This window comes from Metopolophium dirhodum, chromosome 5 (genome assembly GCF_019925205.1).
Source record: "Metopolophium dirhodum isolate CAU chromosome 5, ASM1992520v1, whole genome shotgun sequence".
NCBI classification, from domain to species: Eukaryota; Metazoa; Arthropoda; class Insecta; order Hemiptera; family Aphididae; genus Metopolophium; species Metopolophium dirhodum.
In genome coordinates, this window is record NC_083564.1 from 35,729,241 (window position 1) to 35,751,578 (window position 22,338).

The 22,338-nt window shown below is 29.8% G+C and overlaps 1 protein-coding gene across 1 annotated transcript; it reads left to right on the top strand.

The window, feature by feature from the left end:
• Positions 1-22: 22 nt before the first annotated feature.
• On the top strand, positions 23-21,785 carry LOC132945769 (prominin-1-A-like). Its single transcript, XM_061015529.1, has 14 exons — positions 23-1,167; positions 8,072-8,265; positions 12,132-12,319; positions 16,649-16,744; positions 16,818-17,020; positions 17,106-17,238; positions 18,094-18,264; positions 18,364-18,463; positions 19,127-19,360; positions 19,454-19,685; positions 20,020-20,193; positions 20,271-20,399; positions 20,730-20,888; positions 20,948-21,785. The coding sequence occupies exons 1-14, from the start codon at positions 187-189 to the stop codon at positions 21,107-21,109; spliced, it is 3,156 nt and encodes a 1,051-aa protein (XP_060871512.1). The 5' UTR covers positions 23-186; the 3' UTR covers positions 21,110-21,785.
• The last annotated feature ends 553 nt before the right edge of the window (positions 21,786-22,338 follow it).

The window sequence follows — 22,338 nt, forward strand, 5'->3', positions numbered from 1 at the left end:
GGCCAGTCGTTTCCGGCTTGGCGCGAGTGCGTATATGCGTCTGTGCGCGGTACCTACCTATATATTATTATTATTATTACGTCGTATACCGTTCGTGTGTGGTAGGTAATAAAATACGTAGGTAGGCGTTATATACTTTTATTTTTTAGGAAGTTTCTAAGTTTGATATAAGAAATCCTCTATACAATGGAACGGCCTCCGTCGCTTTTGCCGTACATCTACTGCGCGACGTCGTGTTTGCTGATGATGTCAACCGTGGCGACCGCCGCGACTGTTACCGTTAACGTTACACATCTGTGCGATACACGGCCCGCGGTAGCCTCGGCTCGGCCTACCACCGACATTGGTATGACGTCTCTGTCACCGCCTAATGAGCTGACGACGGCTCGGTCGTCGTCACCGTCGCCTACCGAAAACCCGACATCTTGGTCATCATCGAAAGCTATCGAAAACCTAACGTCTTGGTCGACGGCACGACCTATTGGAAACTTAACGTCTTGGTCGTCGCCGCCACTTCCCGAAAACCTTACGTCTTGGCCGACGTCACCCTCACTGCCTATTGAAAACCTTACGTCTCGGTTGTCGTCGCCATCTTTTGAAAACCAGACAACAGTGACGCCGTTGCTATCTACTGAAAACTCATTATCAGTGTCGTCACCGCCACTTATCGACAACCGGACGTCGTCGTCACCAACTTTTGATAACCGGGCATCGTCGTCACCACCTACCGACAACCAGACGTCGTCGTCACCACCTACCGACGACCGGACGTCGTCAGCGGCCCGTATAACCGAGTTCCTGTTAGCCGTCCGTAAACCGGGGATTATGGGTTTCACGTATGCCAGCCGGACCGCCGTGAGAAGGAGATCGTCCTCGTCGCCGGACGCATCCACCGGACCAGTGGCACTCGAGCAGATTGCAGCGTTCCCCAGTGCCAAGTTCCGCGAAAACGTCAAGCTGGACCAACAGACGTCGAGGTCCGACAGCGGCGAAGGATCAGGGACCGCGGCCGCGATCGACCTGTTCGGCGTAGGGATCGTGGTCGGTGACGTCGGGCTCAGGTTTATCGGCGTGGCTGAGGACGCGGTCATGTGGCACAGCGTGCCTGCCGAGCTCGTCCTTGACCTCTTTAGCAACCCGTATGAATGGGACGTCGTGGCGAAAAAAGTAACGAGGCCGATGTGTATACAATTATTATGACGTCACCTATACGTCACTTATACTGTATAGTACTTACTTAAAACTTTTTTTTTTGGGGGGGGGGGCATAATGAAATAAAAAAAAGTACACAAATAATATATTATAATAATTAACTTTCCAGCAAGCATCCACCCCCCCCCCCCCCCCCCCCCGCCAACACACACACACATAAACACTAATTGTACCAATGAACTGATGACACCGCTATTTATTTCTCCCTTTTCCCGATCATATAATATTTATTGGAATTATGGACTATTATTATTTTGATCTCGTCGACGTGCATAATATTACGTCATATTATGATATTTTATATTTTTATTCGTTTGAGTTCGTGTGAATAATAACTTTTTATTACGTGCCCCTTATTGTACATACAGTGACGGTGGTTTAAAAGGTATTAAGACGATTTATATGTATAATAATATATTATATCGTGTGCAGTATGCAATATACACAGTGGTCCAGAAAATCAGGACCGAACTTTCAAGTGCATCACACACGCGGCTCTATCTTTGTACAATGCACAACAGAAAACCACAATGGAATTTGTTTTTAATCTGAGCTGCTTTTCTCTAAGCTTGGCACTATACAGTACATTATATTATAGTTTAAAATTTAACGCGCACACACCTCACACACACATACCTTTTAAACAAAGTGATCCATTTAAGTTTATAAATTTCGTAGTTTTAACTTTTAGATTTTGAGCGAAAGAATGTAATGATTTTACAACGAAATGTGTTTTGTAGAAAGCGTAAAAAGCGTCAAGAAAAACAAAAGTGGTAATTTTTACGCATAACTAATTTTTGAAAAACAATTTTTTTTTGGTTTTGGTGTAACTCAAAAACCTATAACCGTTACCTTTTAAATTTTTTCCAAATATTTATATTTTCATTTTTCAATGAATGGTAACATTTTTGAAATATTTTGACTCTTTTTAAAGCTACATATAGCATTGAGAAATTTTTCAAATACCTACCTATTGTACATTTTTTTTCAAATTACAGTAAAAAATGCAACATTTAATGAAAGGTTCCTTCATTGGTAAATTAACGAATTTTAATCTATCAATTTTTGATATATTGTCGGAATTCAATTATGAATAACCCTAGACACTTTAAATTTTCACCGAAATATGTTAAAATGACCATTCTCTATACATGTAAAATTTTCAAACAATGTTGACTCTTTTTGAGCTATTTACAACGTACATTTTTAGTTTCATATTCGGAAGAAGAATAACTAATCTGAAAATGTATATGATCAATATAATAGTGGAACAGAGGTGCCTATAAAAAAAATACTGGTCCACTACTCGTCTATTCCGCTCATCAAAACTTTAAATACTTATAACTAATTAAACTAAATATTAAACTTACCAGCTAGGAATTAGTTCAAACTAAGATTTTAGATTTAGCTTCAGGTTATGAAATTAAAAATGCATGTTGTCATTTAAAAAAGTAAAAATTAAAAAAATGATTACGTTAAGGACATGATTTGTTTTTCAATGAAGTAAAAGTATGCGACAAATTACATTTTTAAAAACAGTTAAACACTTAAATGGATCACCTTGTGTATCCGTGATCTACATTCTACACGCCAGGGGTCTTGGAACTTTGTATAGCCATCGCCGCCCTATTATTTTTAAAAAATCTCGCGGTCCGTATTCTTAGTAAAAACATGGCATATTAATTTATTAAACATGTATTCCAAAATATGTATATAAGTATGTTTTAAGTTGTTTAAAACGAGTTAGAGGGCCTTAAATATAAAGACTGCAAGGCAGTCCACTGGTTGAAGATCCCAGCTGTCTACATATAGTATATACGAATGTTCGAAGCTTAAAAGGAACCATCTGTAACACTCTGTATTTACATCTTACATTTTATACTGCACGTATAATAATATTACACACCATAATAAACACCTTTGTGCTAGGTAGGTACCATACATAAAAAAAAAACGTGTGACTGAAAAGGAATGGGAGCATTTCTTTTTTATATATATTATACAATATAAACCCGCAGGAACGGCGACATTGGAAGTGGCGTGGCTATAAAACCTCTATTACCACGGAGTTCAGAAAAATTTAGTAGAAAATTATGCAAAAAAATAATGGTCGGTAACATCTCAATCTATCAGACTTACTTTATTCATTATATAATATTATACCTAACTATTAGTATTTTCGTTGTCGATCGAAACATGTATTCAAATGTTTTCGGATCTTATCGGACTTTCAGCACCATAATACATTATATTATACGTACCCATAATATATTTTGTTTATTTCACTACCGCGACTACGAGTATAAAACGTCGGTGCCGTTTTTACGACTCTGTATACGACTGTTAATCGAGGAAAACGTGATAAAATGTCGTAGTTCATAAATGCGGGGCAACTACTTAGTAGGTATCATATTATTTTTCAATAAATAATAGGCATAGCTGGTTGGTACCATATAAATAATTTATCAATACACTTTCTTTGTATCTATATAGTAAAACATCTAATAATACCTACCCAATCAAATAAATTGTATAAATCTATTGTCTACAGGTACATTATAATTTTCCATCATTTAATATTTATTTTATAAATTAAATTTACACTTGACGCATAAAATAATTTAATGTTCATAAGTACCAAATTATATTCATATTATGAACCCATAATAATACATATTATTGGTAATTAAATGGTACGTATATTATAATAGGTTTTCTAACAATAATAAAGTATTTTTAAACTTTAAGTTATATGTTAGGTATGTCGTATGTTATAGTTTCAAATATTTTGTGTGGTTTTCATTTAGTTTTCATTTAGTTTAGTTATTTATAATTATTAAAAAAACAGGTGTATGGTAGGTATACAATTATTTTATTAATTTATTTGGGAAAACTATAATTTGCTATTAACGTCAAATTTAAATTAAATCATCAAATAAAATACGATAATATACTATAAATTATAATATCGTATATTTTCGATACTGGGGTTCGGACCGATTAGTTTAATAATTATCCTAGAATTATCTAAGCCAACACTGTATTACATCAAAGAATTGGATAAGTACTTCATCGGTCTTCAGTATTTACTATTATTCTCGATAGATCATCTACTGTTTATGGTTACCCGGTAGTCGGTATACACATTTAAAATCTTCAACCCTTATTTTTAACTTGAATAACACCGATGTGCATTCAGGCAGTATTCAGCCATTTACTTCTAATAATAATAAGGGCAAAGGTAATAAATCGTTGCGGGTATAAACCATCGTTTGTTATATTATTATACGAAAAATTTGTTTTTACTAAAGACGTGGATTTGTTTGATATACTTTATATGATAAATAACCTGACCAATAGTCTGCATTTATTATGGAAAATATTACCGACAACACAAACAGTAATTTATTTTAGCCATAACCAAATCGCAGAGCTGAATCTATGCTTTTAAAAGAATTTTTTTCTCAAACAGGGATAATAAACTATTGTAAAAATAATCGAGTACATTACATTGCCGTCCCTTTTTGAATATCATTAGAGGAAACAACAATGCAATATTAAAAATGTTAATGATTCGGAACTCCGACCTGAAAAGAGCTAATAGAAGCAAAAGTTATGACAATTGGTTGTGACGCAATTGTCCGTGAACAGTTGAATACAAAAACCCTTATAAGAAATACATATTATATTTTGATAAAACTAAAATCAATGAATGAGTGTTTGCATTAATTATGATAAAACGGTGGTTTGTTTTTTTTCTACGTTAAACTATCGCAGGCAGTAATTCTGTTGGCTATCCATATATATATTTATGCAAAATGTATATTGTGTTATCGACTCCGCTAGTTACTGACTACTGTCGTGTAAAAAATACTTTTAAAATTGTATTTAAAAACAAATACGAATGCAGAAATATTCATAAGATTCGAAAGATTCGGAAAGATTTAAAATATATTACAACGTTAAATTTCTTGATGTACCTATACCTATAATATTATTATGTTTTGAAAAACCTAATTCATATAATAATATTATTTCAAGTTGCTTGGCGTGTGGCGCGGAGGTGACATTCAGTCACGAAACGTGTTCTGACTTTCTGAGTGCAAGCACCGGCTGGTGTCACTAGTTCCAGTATGGCTGGCCACCAGGGTTTTTAGTGAAAAATCCTTGCCACACATACACACATGTTCCAAACCAACCGCGCGTACCCCACTACAAACAGCTAATGGCCATAGTTGCCGGGTTCAAGTCCAATAAAAAAATAAATTAAAAATTAAAATATTATTTCAAATGCTTATATTATAATATAGAAACGTAATACGATTAATTTGGAATATAATAAGTATAATTTATTTAAAAAATATATATATACCTAGGTAATTCAGAATAATTATTTAAGTAGATCGTATAATATTATGTCTTTACGACGAACCAACTATCAATTCTTTTTAAGTTTATAATAATATTGTAAATTAAAAATATATTTATATTACATTTAAAGTCAATATTTAACCCACCCTCCCTCCCGACCATAAATACGCCACAGATCGTGGGTAATTACTAAAATGTGTAATACTCTTGCCACCGTATTATAGATTCGTGCGCGCGCATAATTAAATTAAAACATTATTGTGTTCCTCTCTACGCATTTGTATGTTTTCAAAAGATTCTTTTGATCACGGTTGTAGAGACGTAAGAGTGCAGAACGGAGAATAATCAATGATGTTCATAGTTCAACTCTTCCTTGCTGTCAATATATTTTAACAACTCCTGCAGTTAGTGGAACCCAAAAGAATGTAATATTAGAAGTACTAAAAAAACTTCCGAACTCAAAACCTACGTTTCAGCGTCACGATCTCACGGTCTTTAGAATTTAAAAATAAATGAATTGGTTTTACAAACACATTTCCCAATAGTAATTTGAAATGAAATTACCAACTATAACGCCGAAGTTTGAATTGACAAGTAGCGATACAAACCAAAGCTGTGATTTGAAATAAACCTTAGAGGCTTTATTTTTAGTCACGGAATTATATTTAGCAGTTTAAAAACTTTGTGCAATTTAAGTTTTACTTGCTAAAACTAAAATCAAATTTACACACTCAGTCACGAAAAACTAAAAAAAAACCAATTTCAACCTTATTATAGTTATTAGGTAGTATTAAGTACTTTAAAAAAATTAATGAGTTCAGGGCAAGGCATTTTAACCGAATGATGCCATTTCTTGGAATGAGAATTTTTATAAAACGAATCATTAGTAATAATAATTATTATTACTATCCGAGATATCCAAAACTTTTTTTTACCATTATTAGAATATGAATACCTTTAAAAAATAGAAACTTTAGTTCAAAAAATTATAAAATATATGGTATAACATAGGTAGAAAGTGTTCAAATATTTTAACGTTTGTGTTGTAAGAAATAAATGCCTCCTGAGAATTGTTACTTGTTTATATAGCTATAATATTATTATAAGAAATAAATCACATTTTAAAAAGCTTGAGTTGTGAATAAATTAGTTGCATGTAATATTTAAAATGTATGTTCTAGTCACATATGACGAAATAAATAATATAAAAAAGTCTTAATTATGAAAGATCGAAACTATTAGATTCGCCAAGAAAAATAAGGGAGGTACCAACATTTTTGTTTAGTATGTAGAAGAAATAAAGAAATAATTTTGGAAAACAATACATTGTAAATGACTTGTCTCACATGTAAACCGTATTATTTAAATAGTTTAAATAAATAGTTTTGTATTAAGTTAATGTTAATAAAAAAAATATTCAACTTAATCCAATATTTAAAGATAATAAATGTGTTCACTGAAATTATTGTGCGAATCGCTGTTAAATTGTTAACAATATTTACAGTTCACTATTATTTTTTATGGCTTATAAGTTAGTTCAATATGTAATCGATGAGCAAAACAAATAAATGATGATATTTGGAAATTTCTTAAAACTAAATTATTAAAATATTATAAAAGTAAATATTTAGGTTAAAATAAAAGGTGCCTCATTAAAATATAATAGTGATATAATGCTTAATGGTTATTACTATTAAAAATCTGTGTTAACTTTTTGAGGGTTCAAAAAAAAATTAAAAGATCTTTTAGTACTGAAAACGTATTCCCTGGTGAATTTATTAAAATCAAAACTTTTGCAGGTATAATAATTTAAGTTCAAAAATTTAACTAACTTAATTTAGAATGAATAATTTACTTTTTTAAGTTTTAAATATACTTGGTAGTTACTAAAATAATTAAATTAAAATATATATATGTATAGGTTCCTCCTAACCGAAAACACATTTTATAATGATGTGATAAGTTAAGAAATTTATATTATTTGAATGTTTAAAACTAATACAAGTTGTATGGTATTTTTTAAATCACGAATACACTTAAAAGTTTTATAAGTCTAAATTAGAATCCATAAAAATACTATAGTAGTTTCAAGAGCTTGACACCGATCATACTAAAATCGATACGATACGGATTTAGGTATATAATATAGTCCAACGATTATAAATCTAATGGTACATCATATATAATTTTCTTATTATTTAGTAATACTATTTAATACTCCGCGAGTACCTACTTTTCGTATGCTTTCTACCGATGACATTTATAAAAACTTATCGATTCTCGTTTTCGTGGTCTGTTGAGCTCGTATATATTATGCCAATCGAATACCTTTACATCTGTTTTATGGTTTCGTGTTAATGTGTCATATATTAATGTACATATTATTATTACCTACCTACGATACAAACATATCGATAACTTTGTTCTAACGACAATATTATCAAATTAAAATTGTCGAGTATTAATAATATTTTATGACATTTTCTAGATACTACCGTACGAATGGCCACTGGCTGTGGTCTGCGCCTTAATGATATTCTGCGGTCTGATACTAGCACGATACGGCGTGTATTGGCAGAGGCGGTACAAAGAGGCTAAGTGGTTAGGAGACACTGGCTGGGAGTCGGGTTGCAAAAAGGGTGTGCTGGTCATTGCCATTCAAATGCTTCTACTAATGTTAGGGTGAGTACGCCACCCGTGAACTAACGGATAATTTTTGTTTGTCATAGTTAATGTTTGTTTGTGACAGTTAATGTTTGTTTGCATCAATTAATGTTTGTTTGTCAATAAGAAAAGGTGATATTATTATTACTATTATAGAGCAAAGTGAGCTATTGTTTAATATTATATGTTTATTTTTTAGTGTTGTATTTTTCAGTCACATCTTTAAAATGATAGAACTCAAAATTATGATCCTTCTACAGATTTTAAAACTGTACACAGATGGTACTCTAGAAAGGCCACTCATGAACGTTCACAATAGTTTCCAAGTAATTTGAAAAATAAACCACAAACTGTAATTGGTATTGAGTTTTTCTTTTTCAATAAAAACTATCTAGTTTTAAATTGTTTAATAAAACCTATATTGATATAATATAATATATAAGAGACTTTAATAATATTATATTTATTACTAACGACAAATATACTTTAAAATGTCATTCGATAAAAAATAAATATACCCCTGTTTATTTCACTATAAAATAATAAGTCCGCTTAACACTTACCACCAACAGTTATTAATCGAAGTGGTAGAGTCTGTATAATATATTATATATATATATATATATATAATATATTATATATATATATATATAAGACTATGAGAGTTAAACAACTTTTCAGAATTTACTGGAATTTGTGAATTAATGGAAACGTTTATAATATACCTACGTTTAACTGCTGTTTAAGTTTGAATTGGAGAGACTTTCGAACATCACATTTATTGTAAATATTCTTCACCAAAAACCGAATACGAGAACTCAACCTTTGGAGAGAGAAAGATTTAAATTCAACCCATTGAAATTTCTATGGTAGGTAGTCTATGGGATGTGGCGACCGAAGGACGTACGAACCCATGACACTGGCAACTATCTGTTTGTCCGTAATAAATCGTTCCCTCTAACACAAGTTGCGCACCCTTTCATTAATTTTGTAAACGGTGTATTAGTGTAGCCAGTATTGGTTGACGACACTCGACGTACGCGTTCCATCATAAAGAAAGCAACAAATTATGTCTCGTTATGTAAATCATTTCTTCGGATTTCCTAAAAAAATTAATTGGTTGTTAAATCTATTACTCGTTAGTCGTTGTACACATAGGTACTATATTTATAATCACTTACGCGCGTATAAATCGTATAGCGTTTCAAAATAATTAATCGAGTTTTCATAAAATATTAATGAATATAATCTTTAATATTGTAGTGATCTATAGACTATAACACCTACCTCCATATACAGTGCGTTGTTAACCCACTGTTTCGAGCTATAGTAAACGATTCACCTCCACGGTGGGTTAGTACGCACTTCTATAGTTCTATACCATAATTTAGATGTAAAATAATTACTTATTTAAAGCCCCCGTGAGCCTCGGTACTGTACATAATTTATGGTGAGTATATGGCTGTGTAGTGACTATAATGGGTATACTTGATCACAGGAAAAAACGCTAGGCTGTTATTACTATGATAGTATAATTGTACCACTGTGTCGTTGGGTAGAAAAAAAAATGATTTTCACTATCTGTAATCATCGTCTCGATCGAAAGAAAATAATATTCTTTTGAATAACCGCTCGTGTACCTATGTTTAAAATATAGACGTATTATACAGACGATGTCACCGTGGAATGCAGAGCTCTGTTTGTGCGTGTAATATCTAAGACCTTTATTTTAGAAATTTCTCATAAGTCTCCTGAAAATTATAGAAAATACCGTTTTATTTCAGCATTTAGGAAATATGAACATAGCCATCCGTCTATCTCATCGCTATCACTCCTAAATCACCAAAAACCCGGTTGTAGAGATATTTTGTATAATATGTAGTATGTTAGCTGCAAGTGAATATTATTCCCGAAAATCCTCCCCCTCGTCTCAAAAGAAAATGATGTCGAGATTCCTTTAGTGAAATTGCATAGATGAAAGCAATATCACCAATGTGTAACTCATTTTTCAAGTTTTCGTGTAAGAATTTAAAAACTAACATAATATAATGTATATTTATGGTTAATTTTTAAATGATTCTACAAGTAGAAATGTCAAAATATCAAGGATGGGCATTAACGAGTTAAAAAGTTTATTTTTTTTTGATTTGTAACTTAACTAGGTACTTTTGGTTTTTAATTAACTTAACTGTTAATATACAGTGTGAACTAATTTTTCATATTAATAAGTAAGTTAAGTTAATTTATTTTGTTTCTTATTTTATTATATTTCACTATTTCAGTCAATTTCGTTTTCATGTCAAAAAATATTTTCCATGAATTGTTTAAAGTTAAAAAATTATATCATTCGAATTTAATTTGTATGGAAATACTGTATAAAGTATAAACACGCTATAGTCTATAATTTAGTATTGGGCTGGAAAAAAATTAAGTACGTTAGCGTTGTATATATAAATTAACTTTTAAATTTAACTTTTTGCTATTGATGCATATTAGTTTAACTTAACTGAGTTCAGTAAAATAATTTGATTAAATTCCTTTTTAAAAGTTAAAATTGACACTAATTGGCAACGATTAACGAATAATTATTATATCTAAATAATGTGTGTTTAGACTTAAGAATAAACAATCAAACAATAAATCACAAAAAGTTACTATACATATAGATTATAGAAACTACCCCTACTAAAATTCTTCAAATCGTATAACTTTCAAACTTAATATTAAAGATTCAATAAATTCAAAAATTTAATTTTGATTTCTTTGGATCACAAATGATTTTAATCGCATTGTTTTATCTTAATATTTATAATGGTACACTTATTTTGAGTTAGTTAAATAAAATATTTTGTTTTGCTTTGCTTTATTTTATTTGAGTGGATTGAAGAAACTTTTCGTTATATTTTATAACGTGTGTTTTTTTATTTCCAATAAACACCTTTTAGTGAAGTACCTACAAGAGCTTCAAAATTGTATTGTTATCCAAACAAAAAATCACTTTGAAATAAAATATTGATTTAAGATTGCACTTTGGTGTTATTTCTAGGTTAGAAAACTTTTACGAAAAATAACTAAGTTTTGTTAACGTTTAACATGAGATCTAAATAATCTAAAGCCATTTTTACGTACACAGATTAATTACCTATTTATTAATACAGGAATCACTATTTGTACACATTTATACTTCTATACGCGGCTACCTACACACGGCCCAACACAAAACTAAATCCTTTAATTTTTAAGCATGCTTAAACAACATACATGCTTGTTAGAACATAGTTAGTATAAAATACAATATCGGTAGTAAATGTGGTAAGTTTCATAAAATTTCTTAGTTACTTTTCAAATTAGACATTACTTATAAATTATAGTTTTCATATTTATAATAAAATATTACTTTGTACAAAATAACGTAGGTACTTATCATCAATATTTAAGCTGTATAGTATATAATATGTCAAAAAAATAAATGTATATTATAGTACTTATGAATGTTAAGTCTAAGATTTCTTTCTGGCTGTGGGTGCCGGGGGAGAAAACGTCTTATAAAATATTCTGTACTAGCGAATACCGAGTGTTGGAAATGTCGTGTATTACTGGAAACAGGAATTCCACCTTTTAAATACTTGGCGTTATAAGACTGTACATTAAACGGGAAACCGGATTTATGGTGTAAATATTTCGTGTCCGGAAATAAAGATACGACCGTTATAAAGTTCACGAAATGAGTTAAACTGCTATGGGGGCTTTGTATGAATACACTCGGCCTTTATATTCTATAATTGGACGGTTCAGTTTAATTTTATTTATGTCCCTTGGTGCATTCAAAATTTCCAATAATACTGTAATTATTCATTATAAATTCAAATTACGTACATATTCAGAGCCGGTGCTTGCGGACTGCTGGTAACAAACGAGACCATGGGATCTGCTGTGTCAAGTGTTGGAGACCTATTAGAATTTGGTGTCGGTGATTTGGTGGACATGTTCTCCATTACTCAAAAACAAATCAGGACCATAACAGTCGGATCAATGGATTCGACGACCGATGCGATTTTCTCAAAATTAGACGGTATAATAACATCATCTAGTAGTACATTATAATGATAAATGATTCATACAATTTCAGTTCAATAAAAGTATACAATATTATAACTATAGGTACCTAATTTTATAAGCGTAATAATACATTATTGTACTGAAAATAATCAACAACTGATAGTAGGTATTCTTGATATCTGGTGAGAATGCCAACTAAATAAACTTCATTGAGGAGTAGGTAGTTTTAAAAATGGATTGCATATAATAGGGTTATTGAAGTCATAAACACACAACAGCCAAGCATAGAAAATAAAAAAGCAAACCTTAAAATATGTTATATAAATATTATTTGAAATATTCGGATAAATAATGAGAGACCGTTTATACATTTTATGATGTAGTTGGCATCTAATCAGTTATAAAAGTTATATTAATTATAGTTAATAAACTTCATCGTTTTTACTGAGATGATTAATTTAGTTTGAAACTACTTAAAAACAAAATTTAAAACAATATTACGATTCTTTTACAGTAATAATTATAAATTATGTAAAGGTCTTTGCGAGCCATTGATATTTTCGTCATTTTTATAAAAATTAAAATACCTATACTTTCAAGACTTCATTTTCAAATTTGAATTTTAAAAACAAATTTGCTTTACAACAGACTTCACAATTTTTTACTTTATCCAATTTTTTATCAAAAATATCTTATTTTAAGTTGGGTAACAACAATAAGTAATCAATACAGAAAATATAAACGTCCTCCGATCGTTGCAAAGTAAACTTGTCTTATAATAATTGCTACTTATTGCTCGTATTTTATATTTATAAATGGGTATAGTTCCGTCGCCCAAATTACGTAATATGCCACTGCATACAGCGAATATAAAGTTATAGCGTCCATTTTATGATATACACAGTCCATTATCATAATAAATCATTGGACATAGAAAAATATTGTTGGTTAGATTACAGTATTACACACTAATATAATTATTTACATTCACAGTTCACACAAAAACATATCACGCCCGCTCAAACAAACATTTTAAGTAAAATATTAAGTACAAATAAATTCGCTATTTTTTAAATATTGTATCGAATACAGACCTACAGTTATTGCGATTTCCATATGCTAATTTATTAAAATATAATAAGACGTACAGTATTGAATTTATAATTTAACAATTTTAACTTCAACTTCTATGTTAATCCGAGCGATCATTTTTGTTCCTCTCGACGTTCGTTTACACTTCAGTCAATGTTAATTCAAATTCAAATATAGATTTAAAAATGGCTTATTTTATTGATGGACGACAGTAGTCATTTTTAAGTACAGAGATAATCTGAATGAATGAACTTTGACGTCACTTCTAATTATTTCTATAGACAATTTTATGATATATATATGACTGTAGGGCATAAAATTAAATTACCCGTCCCAACTCTGTATCCTTTCCCCCTCTAATCTATCATCTTAAACAGATTCAATATTAAAAGTAAGTTTTTTCGCTCGATTTCAACATTTTACGACTTTTCAGTTTTATAACCCTTTGATAATAAAACGTGCTATGTTTAACAAGTAGCTTCCATTTTTTTCCATTTTCTCTTTATGATCAATTACAAAACTGCAACCCTTAAATTCCTGGTTACTTAATTTGTTGGTTCTATAAGCTATTTATTGAAACTTCCTTGCATTGAATTAATGGAAAATGATTATTTTTAATTTAAAAAAAAAAAATGTATATTTATTTTATCAAATAAAATATTACAGTATTCGAGTGAAAATTTGAAAAATATAGTTATAAATAAATAAATTGTTTATTGATTACAACTATGTACTACGATAGTGTGATGGATATAAATTAAAATACGATTTGAAAAAAAAACCATTTCAAAGGTATTGAAATGCACTTGTATTTTGTCAATGACTTAAACATTACGTCATTTATACAGGACGATTCACCAAGCATGCCACCATTTTTTTCCTTCGACAATGCAATTATTTAATATCTGATTTTTCCAAATTTTTAAATATAGTTAAAGGCCATATTATATTCAAACTCTTGAGATTGTTTTTACGACTTAAGGATTATTTTGCGGAGATACAAGCTTTTGTTTTTCAATTGAGAATATTCCTTTTCTACTGTAAATTATTTAGCGGATAATTTTTATGAAAATGTTAGGATGTCAAAAACCAAATTCGAAAAACTAGTTTTTAGTTATTTAACTTTGTGTACTAAGGATCAGGTCCATGATAATGGATATATAGGGGCTATTATATAGTGATTTAATAATGTTAGTAATTGATATTAATCTTTAAACAATTACAATTTTAAAAAATTAAGTACTCACGTACAATAAATACTAGATCCAATATTAAATCTATTCTTTAAACATTTTAATAACTGAAAACTACTCATTAGAATTTTGAATTAGATATATCAACATTTTCAAAAAAAAGATCCACTGAATAATTTATAGTAAAAGAGGAACTCTCATTTAAAAAACAAAAGTTTGTATCGCCATAGTACAAAAAATCACAAGTATTTGGATATATTATGGTCTTTAAGTAGGTATATTTAAAAATTCCAAAACTCAGAATTTTAATAAGTTAATTGTTAAAGGAAAAAATGGGAATGAGCTGCTTGGAGAATCATCCTGTACATGATGCAGTATATTATGTATCATTCAATTAAGTAGGTCACGTGGAAATTTTCGACGCCTTTTTCTGAAAACTCATGTAGGTTGAAGTCATTTTAACAATAGTATCAATACGGTAATATTTTCAAATATTTCTCATTAAATCTCAAGGGGTGTATAAAAAAAGAATTGAACCGTCATAAAATTGATTTGAGTGAATTTTTTTAATTACACCTTAAATGAAAAAAATACATCAACAGATCATAAGATATGAAAAAAAATAGCAGGTTGTAACTTGTAGGTACATAATATTAATAATATAATAAAACAAAATATTTTAGTTTGATGTTGAACAGTTGTACCTCATATTTTCCTCAAGTAGGAAATTATTTGTATAGGTATTCTATCATATCATCTTCCATAAGAAAATTGTGATAAATATGTAGCAACTATTAATAATATTTGTCATCACTTTTAAAATAATGTATAATCATGAAATCATACATTGTATATTTTAATTTAATTTTATAACATTTCTCCTACACTTTATGATTAATTCATCAAAATATAATTAAGTTTAATTTTCAATTTGTAGGTAACCTACACATATTTTTTTATATTGAATGTTCAAATTAATTATTCATTTCCTGAACATTTTTATTAAGTAAATCAAATAAGCAACAACTATTTTATAAATTATTTAAAGCTTAGAGAAGATGAAAAAGTTAAAATGTCTTCCTAATTACACAGCTTTACTCTGCTTATTTGATAAATCGATAAATATGACTATAATCGTAGTGAAATAAACATTATGTCTACGGTATTTCATGCATCAATAACATTGTAGGTATGAAGTGTATAAAAAAACTGCTTATACTAACCTAATTCAACATAAATATTATGGGTACTCCACAAAAACTATTATTATCATTTTTTTAAATTGCATTAAAGTTATAAAACGTGGGTTTTTTTTCTTATCGAATATTGTTAAAACTGGTGTCATGAGTGTAAAATATTATTTTAAGTTAATTTAACTTCACTGTTCATATTGTAAATTACCGAATAATTTATATTATGTTAAAATTATGATTGTAATTTAAAATAAAAATCTTGACAGTTCCTGAGTTTGGTTAATCTGAGCAATTTTTTTTATAATGTTTAAAAAATGCGTCATACATTTTGAGTAAGTAAATTAAAAAATAAAATGTCGTACGTTATAAAAATATGTAAAAAAAACCTTTCGTTTATATAATAAAACAATACGTAGTCCATAAACAAAATACAAAGCGTAAAAGATTAACGATTGGCGTATACTTAATGAGGCGAGCACTCAAAAACATGAAATACGTCTACTGTTTATATTTATATGTTAATTTAATTTGTTTATAATCTGCGTCCTCCTGCAGTTATTTAGTGGTCTACAAATCGTTCTTTTGATTTAATTGTGTAGATTCTCTACAACAAGGATTCGTACTTAACCAACCAACATAAGTAGACCATGAAGAACTAAGAATGTAATTATTTACGAGCTTTATATTCTTTGAAAAAATCTAGATAAGGCAAAATAGGCTTTCTAAACAACTTTGTAATAATACAGTTCCGTAAACCGGTACATAATGTTATGTCCAACATATCTTAATATAATAATACATGTAAAAAAATCAATAACAGTTAATTTTCTTTTCTTTTTTTAAATTGATTTATTTCGTTTTTAGACATAGCAGAACAATTGGGAGGACCAATCGAAAATGATATATACGGCCCTAGTCATAGATATGGTTCCAGGAACAATGTTTCTAGAGTAGTTCAAGGTGATGATTAACCCCTTATAATTCATACAATATGACAATCTATAGGAATGATGTTTGACTATTTGTATTTTAGACTTTCAGAAGATATTTCCAAAAGCAAGGGATGTAATTTCCCAAGCCGAATTAGTCAGAGAAGACATTATTAGGTACAACAAACAAATTATCGAATTGAACGTTGAACTTCAAATGGTACCCGAACGATGCCCTCTTGAAGTTTCCGCCATGTGTGATATGATCTCCGGTAACAAATTGCACCCAGATAATTATACGTACTTGGTGTGTAAATAATACGTCGTGGACGTTATTCCATACTACATTACTACCATTCTTACTGATAAATGATAATTATTAATGTTCACAGGATGATTTGATAAATGTAGTTAGAGGCGTTTTAGAAGTAGAAAACGACGGGCTATCGAGTCTACCATTAACGTCGGCCGAAAGTGCCAACATTCCAAAGGCTCTATACGAACAGACCGAAAAAGAGAGATGGCGTAAGTAAAATGACCGTATACTCACAGGTATATATAACGTCTTTACAACCACTGTGAACACTTATATAACCATTGGGTATTGGCATAATACTGGATATGCATAGATTTTAACGTCCCCCGGATAGGTACCTATATAATAGTTCTCAAATAAAATTTAAAAAAAATATTTTTCCCTAACCTATACTATTACTATTTTACCAGTTTTAACTAAAATAATACCTACACTACGATTGCTTTATATTAAATAAATAATAATATAATAATAAATATATATAATATAAAGGTATTTAATTATAATATATTAACTATGATAAAATGTTTAGGAATAAAAAGAAGGATATAATAGGATATACGATGTTTTTATTTTATTCATATTCATTGGTAAATATGTTAGTCAACTCTTTTGTTGTTCTCGGGAGTAGATGTGAACATTTTGTTCAATTCAATTTTTTTTTTAATTGTACTGAATATATTATATTTATACTTTATTGCCTTAAATACCAACCCCAATTATATAAACCATTGTTATACGTTGTAAAATATTATAGGTAATGCTCTTTAAGTCTTAACTAGCTTATTCTTATACAATATATGTACGTATATGATATAAAATGTGTATGTACTTTTTAACAATTCTGCACCTACTGTCACACCATACCATGTCATGCCAACTTATATATTTTAAAAATAACACTTATTTTGGCATACATTATTTTTTTTAAATAAACAGAATGTTTTCCAAGAAATTACTGGAAAATTGATAAGAGGCACTGATATTGTTATCTGTTGTAACAAAAATGATTATAATTTAAAATGTTTCAATAACCGTAATTTTTTTATTATATCACTGTCAAGGTATAAAACAAGCTTTGATGGATCGCAGACGTCAATTAGAATTTTCAATATATCCGTATGAAAGTCATACGCGTAAACTCGTTTCAAAATTAATGGACATGAAAGAGACAGCTAACAATTACTTTATGCGCCTAAAACAAATAGAGGCGTATAGGTGGTCCGCCAGCATTGGTAAGCTATTAAATTTATGTCAAATATACCTATATTATAATATGATATGATATGTGCCATACTTACATAATTGACACGAATTTTATGAGTACCGTATAGGAATAGCAATCGCTGCACTTTTAGTTTGGATTTTATTAGCATGCAGTATTGTGGTAAATTATTGTTCGCACACGACTTGGGCAAAATGCTACTTCTTTGGGTAAGATAACTTATAATTAGTCTTTAAGCCTAACACATATAACCGTATTGGACGCGTGTTTACTTTTGGCCAAAACGCGCTATGCATAAGTAAATTATAATTTTTGAACACGAAATAATAATTTTTTATTGTGTCGGTTAATAAGTTATGATAAATTCGATGATATTGATAATGTTCTGTTTAAATAATGTATACTTAAATATATATTATGTAATACACAATACAAAGAGATAAACTCGAAAAATAATAAAATAAACACAATGTAAATTACACATCGATTAAATGACTTATGCCACATTGACTACAAGACTTCCTCGAAAACGTATACAACTTTTATTAAAGTTTAATACTATTGATTACTACCAATAACTTATTCAAAGTCTTGCAGCAATGTATACGTATAATGATTAATGATGCACTCGGCTAATAGTAAAGACGTGTTAACCACATTTCAATGATTACAATTCAAAATTATTATCCCGAGCGTATAATCCTTATAAAAATTGTATAATAGAAAAAAACCATTAAAATCAAAAAAATTATATTTTTAGGTAACACTATAACTAGCTATAATATGACTATTATGTATTAACTATTATGTAATGTACGATTAAACAGTATACGGTGTGGTGCCTACATTTTTTTTTACTAAATAAAATTTAGCTGCGTGAGCACAATGAGATTGACCAGTTTGGTACTTTGGACATCGGCATTAGTGGGTTTAATATTGAGCAGCAACGGTGAAGTAAATATTTGCAGACCGTTATATGACGAACCTATGTACGAAACCGTAACAAAAATAATGGATTGCCCGGCCATAACAAATGAACGTGGATTCTTTTCTTGGTTCATCTTTGGAAACGAAACATCCACGGCTCCGTTCAACGAAGTCATCGAGTAATATTGAATCTACGCTTGAATTAATTATAATATAAATAAATATTTGGTATATTTGTATATATATTCCGGGGACTTTCTCCGTTATTTTAGATCGTGCAGAGAAAATCGTACAGCGCACGCAACATTTAATTTAAACAAAGTGTTTAACGTGGACGCAAGTTCAGATTACAACAAATGGCCAGGTCTTATGGATGCTCTAGATAGTCTCAAAACCAAAAGGGTCCGCGTAGAATTGGATCTAAACAGACCACCGTCCACGGCCGATGCATTGAGACCGATTGCCGAATCAACAAACTTGGACTTTGAAAAGTTTCGAAGTCTCGTAAGATTTATTTACGCACACAACTAAAATAATCCATCCTTTGTGCTTGAAATTGAGTTGAAATTTTAAGACGTACAGATAAAAAATATCCTAAAAGTAGAAGAAAATGTATTTATAATGTACTTTAAAATAACAAGTCCGTTGCAGACTTCCTACTCTTAATTAACCACAAAGCTTTAATAATATCCGTTTTCAAGTTATTTCTTTTCATTTTACTTTAAGCCTTTGTTCCGATGTGTGCAGCTCAATCATTTTACTACTCTGTTTATATATTTGATATTATGTCATATCAGTGTACGTACGACAGCCTTAATAATTTAATTACATTTTACAGATTTTGGAGTCTTCGTTGGCTCTTGGACGCGTGACTTTGCTACGCGATCAACTCCGTGCACTTTCGACACAAACCGCCTCTTTCTCCAACATGTTTAAAATGACATTGAAGCGAGTCGTGACAAATATTACAGATTTAGTCGAAAATGTGATGAGCCCAATGAGTCAGAAGAAAGTGAGAAGTATTTTTAGTGTATTATGATCAACTCGTTTGGTCGATGACCTTCAAATCCGTAAATAAATCTGTTACAGAATATTTTACTATATCATTTAACATTGATGGAAGTTGAAATGCAACCGCTATCAGAATCTTTAAACCGGACTTGGGCAAACGCGTATACTAGAATCGAAAATTCCGATTTCGATCAAATACTGCGAAAGGTATATATTATCATAACTGGGTACCCATATTAATAGAACATGCTTAGTTATATGTACATATTATAAAACGCAGTGCCTAAATAATATTTATTTTGTAAGGTTTTACTTTTAAATAATTTAAACGTCAAATTGTTTCGTTCAAATAAATTAGTATAGGTACCTCACTGTACTTGTTGTGATTAAGACAAGTATTGAATTGTGGTAACCAATAATAACGATTTATCCATAAAAATGCATATATTATAATATCATACACTATAAATGTGCCTTTGACATAGTTTAGAAACTAAAATATATTATGTTTTATTATTTTAAAATGTACTGTCTTAGAATATGGCTCAATACACAAACAATTTGAAAGTGCTGTTGGACAAATATAAGGTTCACGTAACTGAAGCAGTAAAAACAGAAGCGGCATCGTGCAGACCCGTATGGAATGTGTATCGAATTGGAAGAGATTTAGTTTGCAGGCAAGCTTTGGACGCCTTGGTGAGTTTTTAACTACTTAAAAAACGAAAAGTTATTTGTTATTACATTATGATTTTCAGAATGGATTTTGGCTTATATGTTTTTTCATCGCAATGTCGGTTACCGTCGCAATACCAGTCGTGAAAAATTTGAAAATATTTCATAAGTCTCCGCTAACTTCTATGTCACTTTATACCATACCTCCACCACCGGCAATGGAACTTATGAGCACGAGTAGTTAACTTTAAAAATGCCAAACGTTCATCAAGTAAAAATATTAAATTAGATATTATGCAAAAGTTGAATAAATAATGTATTAGCTCAAATCAAACTGTACGAAAAATATTTCGAAACCATTATCTACATTAACATAATTCATTCCTACGATTTGTAAACCTATAATAATTAATATATTGTAATATGTTTTGATTAGATTTTTTAATATTTTTAATGTTATCAAAATATAAAATATAGGTATAAAGTCTAATATATTATAGATATACGAGGTAATTGTAATCTATATTTTTAAATGTCATCTGTTTATATAAATTATGTTAAACTAAATAAATTATGTTTGCCAGCGTATTATGATATAAAGGAGTTTGATTGTTAAAGTTTATATTACAGCATGGTACACTCGGTGACGTGCAATTATTTTATCAAACTTTGTAAGTATAATTATTTGAGAGATATAATTTAATAAGCTACCTATTACTATATTGTTTGTTATTCTTGCCACCACACCATTTAATATAATATACTGCACTGCCTTGCCGCTAAGCAATCTGTCGACAGTGTTTATTCTAAAAATTCGAAATTTATGATTGATATTTCTTTGTATCTCGATATCTTGGTAAGTATAATACAATAACCCGTGAACTAATTGTATAAAAAATCAATAAAATCTTAGTAATTGTATTTTTATTTTTATTACGCATTATCATATTGATAAGTCAACTTATTGTCGTTATAGGTAGGTACCTATTGTATAACATGTAGTGTCATGTGCGTAGTTCATTTTAATATTTAATACTGGTGTTCAATTTTTTTTAACAAAAACATATCGTTAAAACCTATTAAATGCGTGACAACTAAAAATTATCTAGAAAATAGGGTTAAAGGATCTTAAGAAAATTGTCATATCTTTAGTTACTAACCATGCTAAAATTAACTTACATAATATTATTATTATTTGAAAATGTTTTATGATACATAAGCAATTTCATAGTACATCGGACAATCGTTTATTGGTTGTGGTACACTGGTACGGTACATTTGGTTCGGGTGCGGTGCAGGGTTATAAACTTATAAGTAGTTTGTATAGTTATAACGTACAAGTAGGTACTTACCTTAAAATGTTTTATGAGGAAAATAATTATTATAACCAATAGTTATAATATAACAGTATACACGTGTACTACACGTGAACAAATAATGTTTCCTGTACCGGGCTACTTAAATTTAGTATGTA